General features: G+C 39.8%; 1 protein-coding gene across 1 annotated transcript in view; it reads right to left on the bottom strand.

Annotated features, from left to right (window-relative positions):
- The window catches only part of LOC135221927 (GTPase-activating protein CdGAPr-like), a 746105-nt gene that overhangs the window by 88753 nt on the left and 649458 nt on the right, over positions 1–7894 (bottom strand). The window contains 1 exon segment of the mRNA XM_064259951.1: positions 4596–4814. Coding sequence (XP_064116021.1) covers positions 4596–4814 — 219 coding nt within the window.

Raw genomic sequence — 7894 nt, 5'->3', positions numbered from 1 at the left:
CCCAACTCAAGCAGTCGACTCGCACTGACTAGACGAAGTTGACCCGGAGGGCCGCGGCCGCCCGCCACAATAACAAACCCGCACACATGTGCCGCCACACTGCGCAACAGTTGACAATTATGACGATTTCTGTTCGAATTAACAAACGTCTCTCATTCTTCTGGGTAAAGCTACGCGTGTGTCCGGGAAAACTCCAAGTATATTCACTCAGACATTAGACATTCTTCTGAAATAGCGCAGGATGGAGGAGAGCGGCGAGGGAAATACGTCCATGACAGTTGGACGCTCCGAGTGCCAATGATGGGCGGGGAGGAGGAGGAGGAGGAGTAGGAAGAGGAGGGGGAGGAGGAGGCGGCGGCAGAAGCGTAGGGGTAGGCACACAGAAAGCAGACTTGTGTTTGGGCAGATTTATTCAATGGCTTGAAAGCTGAGAACCAAACAGTAACATAAACACCGCCTCCCGTGAAGGAATTCTACGAAGCAGAAAACCAGAGTCATAAAGTTTCTTTAGAGAGAGAGAGAGAGAGAAAGAGACAGACAGAAAAAAAAGAAAAAACATTCAGGCCCACCCGAAGGCTCCCGAGAGGTCACTATAGCGGCAGCGGAATGACGGACTTTCGTTGAACAACACGCAGCCAAGACCAACCGAATTAAGGGGATAACCATTTCTACCTATGAAAGTATTCTGCCTTGTTTTTCTCGAGGAAAATTCATTGTCGGGGATGATACGAAAGTCAAGGACTTACTCCAGTAGTCCCACAGGGTTTACTTGGGGATGGGATAAGGCAGCCACATCTGAAAGGATATTCCAAAAGCCGTAATGGCCATGTCTCAGACGTGTAACACGAGTTACACCTGAAATTCGTCTTGTAGATAAAAAAAAAAAAAAAAAAACTACATTGACAACCGGTTCACTAATCACTTCAGATTTCGTAATAAAGCCAGCCAATACCTGGACAACTAGACAGTGTCTGGTTTATTAAAACGGCAGAAATAACCTACAAATAATTAAAGGAAATGAAAGAAATATAGAACAAAAGAGTCACAAGAACTGTTTTGTTAGTTCACCCAAAAATTAAAATCATATCGCACATTGCATTAGAACTGCCAGGTACTACAACGGCAGCAGAGTCGCCGCCTCAGGTGAACTTTCCCTGATGTGACACTCGAGTGTTGCCTTTCGCACGCCTCCCCCCCCCCCCCCCTCCTCTCTTTCCCACACACTGAATAAGGGCCCAACAAGCCGTGATGCTACCATGACGGAGTTCCCATCATAATGTGCAGCAAGTTAGCAGTAAAGATATGATTTACAGTCCCAGCTCTCTCTCTCTCTCTTTCTATTATATATATATATATATATATAATATATATATGCATACATACTAGTATATATATATATATATATATATATATATATACACAAACAAATATATAACTATATGTAATATAAACATTATTACACACACACACACACATATATATAATATATATATATATATATATATATCTATATATATATTATATATATTATAATTTACACTATTGGGAAGAGTCCCCTTCAGTCCAACACTATGTAAAGAACTGTTTCTATCGAGAGCTTACTCTGCCACTTTCATCTCTTTCCCCATCTTTTCATCAAATGTGAATATTCTATCGAATTAGTAAAAAGTTAGTGGGTATTATTCAATAAATAACTCGGAACGCGGGTTTCTTATAGAGACGGGTAAGGTAACAAACTTTCTCGGTTTATCCTAAACTCTTGTAAGGAATTCCATTCAGACGGTCTAGTTTTTGCTGGCTAACACGATACTAATTTCTTCTCGATAGTTCCAGAAGATGAAGCTGAAACTGACAGCGGTGGTTCACTGGTTAATTTACCCCTTTGAACCTTTACTGATAAAATTGTTAACATTTTTCCTTGAACTAATGAAGATAAGTTCTACATCTGTTGATCATCATCAGAAGAGAGACGTGTTGGAAGGCAAATCACAAACAGAAGATGAAGAGACGAACAGACCAAGCAAAACGACGAGCCCCAGAACAATCTGCAAAAAGACGAAAAACTCCCTCTTCTCGAGGAATGCCAACGAGGAATGTTTCAAACACAGAAATGTCTTTTCTTCGGAGAAACTGGATACATCTCCGTTAAAATGCAGCATAACACACAATCCTTCATTCATATGTTTTAACCTGTCATAGATTCACTATTCAAGTAACGACGTCTCGAAGTCAAAAAGCCGATTATAACTGCCATGTAAGCAAACCATAGTCTAAAGTACTTGTGGCCTGCGTTTAACACTTATTCACATCCAAAGTTAAGTATATCTTAGTTTATGCCTTCCTTAAGCTTTTCTCAAAGCTATTTTGCACTTAGCTCTAATGGGTCTTGTGCTTTAACCTAAAATTATTTGAGTTTAAAACTAAGGCAACTTTGCTGTTTCAAGAGTAAGTATTAAACCCATTTTACGCAGGGATATATTATATGTATATATACGTATATATAGGCTATTAACGGAAATTTTACTTTTTGGAGAGAATTTTAGAATATGTTTTCTTCGGCATTTCAACGCTAGAGCCTGAATGCTGAAACTGCATTTACCCTACCCCTCTTATGCCTAACTTTTCTATTGCAATTTTTTTTTTTTTTTTTTTTTTTTTTTTTTTTTTTTTTTTTTTTTTTTTTTTGTCACCAGCCCTACATACATGACAAACCCCATCAACTGTTAGTATGTATTAAACTTGACTGGAGAACCTACTAGCCATCCGATGAAATACGAATACTGATTACGGGCATAACACTTATCAAATTTTCTCCTGTAAAAGTCTCAAAAGACGGAATAAAAAAAGGCAAATTTTCTCCTGTAAAGGTCTCAAAAGACGGAATAAAAAAAGGGAGTTTTCTCTAATATAAAAGAAAATGGGGAATTCTCGAACTTTAGCAATATGGAACAACCAGGATTAATGCACTTTCGGAAATGCATTTTAGGGTGCTGAATACGAATGCATTTCTGACAGCAGAAGGTTGGGGGGTAAATATTGTAAAATGTTATTGCAAGGGAAACGGAATGCATATCCATACAACGCACAATGTGTCTACGTTCACTCAAGCAATTTCCAAATTTTATCGCCTTTTCTACTGCATATGTCAGTTCATCAGTAGCCTTGGTGTTTTTTTTTTTTTTTTTTTTTTTTTTTTTTTTTTTTTTTTTTTTTTTTTTTTTTTTTTTTTTTTAACTAGCTTCATATCCTTGGAGTGCTGACATGCACTTCTCATTCCAGTGATGCAATCTTCTTACTTAGTTTGCAGATGTCCGGCAACAGCAATATATAGAATAGTCTTCTCAAAAGGGAATTTGATAAGACACACCAAATAGGAGACTCAGTGTGGGGATAGAAGATGGAAAGATACTGATAAGTTTCCTGTTAATGTCTGAGATTAGCTGACAGAACATACGTATTCATACTGACGTTACAGGCCACCATTGCCATTCATTTGGTATAAACAAACTAAAAAAAGCGAAGATTCGGCCCCCTGGCTGCTGGTTGGAGTAATGCATCCAGGAAAAGCGGAAGTCATGCTGGAAGTTTGTGAAGGATCAGATGTTGGGAAAAGACAAGTTAGAGAAAGCCCAACATAAAGGTGGAGTTTATTGGGTATATGAGGAAGTTGTCATATATGATGGGATGACTGTTGCCTGAAATTTGAAGCACTGATTCTTCTCTAGTGAAAATATTAGTAAAAGCGGAGGTCTTTTGGAAATATAAGAGAATGTGTACTATCAATATCAGAAAGAATAAGGGGAGGAAAATTATGTTGATGGTATGAGGATAGCGTCGTGAATGCCAAAAGGGACGATAAACAATGTTCGTTACGGGCTCGCATAGATTCCAGGATATGGGGGGTGGAGGTGGGGGGTGGGTGGGGGGAGATTGGTGCATACTTTCGGAACGGGGAACAAGCCCCGTCGTCCCCAGCACACACAAGGGCACGCCATACAATGATGCAAGACTTTAAATATTATCATTTGCCTTAGGCGATAGCAATCGTAAAATGCCAAAGAGAGCGCACAAGAACGCACACGCGCATGAAGACGTTAGGAGAGAAATACGGGAGATCATCAGTGAAATGGATAAGAGTATCCTGTAGTTCGGCCATGCAAACTAAATGAGAAGAGTGCATCACTAAAAAAAAACAAAAAAACTGACGAACTGACAGATACAACAGGAAAGGCTATAAAATCTAGGTAATTGCTTGAGTGACCGTAGATCGAAGAACACCTCACAATATAAAACATACTTACATTCATAAGGTTACTGTTTATGCTAATGAGGTGGTTTAGAAACTTTGTTTCAAGCACCCCTTCCATGGGTAACACTTATTTTAAAATAAACATCCAAGCACATACATATATACTGTGTATATATATTATATATTTGTGTACGTCAATATAAATGTCTGTGTAAGTCAATATAAACGTGTTTGTAAGTCAATACAATAGTAAGTGTGTGTGTGTGTGTGTGTGTGTGTGTGTGTGTGTGTGTGTGTGTGTGTGTGTGTGTGTGTCAGGGAAGAAACACTGGCGTGTGGCACTCACCTCGAAGGAGATTTCGTCGGAGGCCTGAGCGATGTACCTCTTGACGACGTAGGCTGCAGCAACAGCAGGAGTGTTGATATCGGAGTCATCAGTGACGATCAAGCGATGGCCGCGGTTGTCGAGCTCCAGCCAATTGAGTACAGGTCCACAGGTGATTAATGACCCGGCAACCTCACTCAGGCGAGCCACATACTCTCCCAACAGGCCAGCCACGGCAGCCTGAAAAGCAATGGGGAAAATGACGCTGATTAACACTTGCCTATTGAACAGCAGGTATATATAACGTAAGTCTATATTCTAGGCAGTAACTATAAGTATAACCAAAGTTATTTAAAGTTATCTAAGAACTACTAGGGGGCGTCTGTGAAGCTTTTATACCTCTAAGTAAGCGAAAACCAATATGTTGAGAGATGGGCAGAAAAGCAATATGTAACATTACTAGAAGATCAATAATTATAAAACGTATCTGATAAACTTCTCTTTGTTATGAAACATGTATTGATATATAACTTAAATTTTAGGACAGTGTTATTATTATTCAGAAGATGAAACCTATTCATATGGAACAAGCACACACTAGCCATCGACTTGAAATTCAATCTTCCCAAGAATATGGTGTTTATTAAGAAGCAGGAGGTGGTAAAGGGAAAGACATAGGAGAGATAAAAAAAAAAAGGGGGGGGGGGGAGGTAGTAAACTATAAATGCATAAAAATGTATTCAAATACAAGGAGAGTAGTATTGAGTAAGTGATGCATTACATCTTCGCTTGAACATCTTGAGTTCCAACTGCACATCCTATGGGAGGCTGTTCCACAGTCCAACGGAATAAAGGACCTCTGGAACTAAGATGTTCGACAGCGAGTCACATTTATACATATATTGGGGGCTGCTGTTCAGCGAATCTGGTTGCTCTCGTCAAGCAAAGGGAAACAGGGATCAATTGTAAATTCATTTCAACAGAGATCTTTTGCAATTTATGAAAAAGTGACGAACAGGAGACCATCCGTCGATGATCAAGTGACGGATGGTCAAGTCATAACCGCTATTAGGAAACCGAAATCTACCACCACGAACCACAAGAGATAAATCTCTTTCAGAAGCAGACATCCACACACTAATGATCAGTGCCTGATCTTGAGTGGGAGATAATCCAAATTCTTATAATTACAAGATACGTGCATTCATTAATCATTGATCGAGGTCATTCAAATAGAAAAGAAACGGGGGAAATAACCTCAACATTCATTCTTCCGAGCATTTTATGACTGAAGCACACTGGTTCAAGTAATGTCTAACCTTGAAACCTCACAGGTTGAACTGAGGGCATTTCCCTCAAGCATCCCAATTACAAAGCAATCTACAAGTATAATGTTATCTGACTTCTGAGTATTAAGGATACCAAAGTGAGATGGGACTTAGATGTGATCTTGCGCAGTTCGTATACAATTATGTATAAATAACAATTATAATATTATATACATATATTATATATATATAGATATAGATATATATATATATATATATATATATATATATAAATATATATATACACACACACAAACATTATCTACACAAACATATAAATGAATGAATATATACAGTTAAAGCAAGCAGCAGATGATCACAAGAATGGGCAGTAGGCGCAAAGACCTTTTTAAAAATGAAACCAAAGCTTCGAATCACCCTGAAAAACCGCCCAAATCAGAGAAACACGAACGAGAAGGCTGCTGCACCTTACAGGCGAAGGAAGAGCGATCGTAAAAGCGGCTAAAAAGGACACGACATCATCCGACTCCAACGGATCCCACAAATCACCGACATCCGCCGACACTCGTTTAAGTTACACCTGCAAATAAAACCTGCACGACAACTTCCACGGATGCCCTCTAACCACTGCCCAAAACAATGTCCTCTCTCTCTCTCTCTCTCTCTCTCTCTCTCTCTCTCTCCAGAAGTTGTAAATAGCAACAGTGTGGAAGAGCTTAAAAGAAAGCTAGACAAAATCCTTAGGACACTGTGAATGCACAGTAAAACCTACTCCTACAGATAACAAGTCTTTGAGACATCCTAATCCTTGTAACACATTTAACACACTCTCTCTCTCTCTCTCTCTCTCTCTCTCTCTCTCTCTCTCTCTCTCAGGCGAGACGAGAGTATAATGCTCTCACTGAGTTATCACCAATTAAACAGAAATTAAAATGGCCTGAAACGCCGATGAAACGATTTTCGGTGTTAACTGCTGCAAACAAAACAGCTAACAGAAATTTCCAAAGCCTGCAACTCTAACAAGTAACAAAAGTTATTTCACAATAAAATCAACAGCATGTATTATCGCTAACAATGTTCACCTATTCGAAAAAGCAGTCATTATTTTATACTAAATAATAACTATAGATGATGGCTACCCCGCCGAACGCGTCCCTCACCCCGCCCAAGCCACCCTTTCACACCGCCATGAAGATGGCAACCATTTATAAGACGTACAGGACAAAGTTTTTTTTTGTTTTCTCTCCTTATGCTCTCCCAACACCGTTGCAACCCCAAGTAATCGACTTACAACTAGGCGAGTCTTACTCTACTGCTTAAGGCTGCGTTTATACCAAGCGAATGGAATCGATTCAATTCACGAAGAATCAACACGATTCAAGAGTCGCCTTGATTCGCCACACTAATTTCAATGTAACCATTTACACAAAGCGATTCGAGTCCATACAAACCATGCCGATTCGCTCCGTGTATACGGTGACATTAAAATTAGTGTGGCGAATCAAGACGAATCATGACTCGTTTTGATTCTTCATGAATTTAATATATTCGATTGGCTTGGTGTAAACGCAGCCTGAGTCAGTAAATGTAAGCTCGATTTTGAAGAAATTCACTCAACCTTCCTTCCTTGCAAACCACCCTGGTGGCCGAACGCGGAGTATTCAGTTTGCGAGCTCAACGTGCTGACATTTCAGAGAGAGAGAGAGAGAGAGAGAGAGAGAGAGAGAGAGAGACTAATTAACATTTGGGGCCATATTACACCTCAGGCATCCTGTACTAGAATAGTAATCTAATCCTGTTAATGGTAACATCAGACATCGGACAAATAATACATTTACTCGGAGCGAAGAGACATACGGTTATTAGGAGAGAGAGAGAGAGAGAGAGAGAGAGAGAGAGAGAGAGAATGGTTGAGTAGCTGGAGATGGGGGGAAAAGGATAAGGGCTTGGATAAGGGGGACCACCGACTGAGCAAGGTGGGGGGAGGGGGGGGGGTTGTGAGTGGAGTGCTTGAATAGTGAGTGGCCTCGT

This window comes from Macrobrachium nipponense, chromosome 3, assembly GCF_015104395.2.
Source record: "Macrobrachium nipponense isolate FS-2020 chromosome 3, ASM1510439v2, whole genome shotgun sequence".
In the NCBI taxonomy this organism is placed as follows: domain Eukaryota; kingdom Metazoa; phylum Arthropoda; class Malacostraca; order Decapoda; family Palaemonidae; genus Macrobrachium; species Macrobrachium nipponense.
Note: the sequence above shows the minus strand (reverse complement) of the source record. Positions and strands in the feature narration are given on the sequence as shown.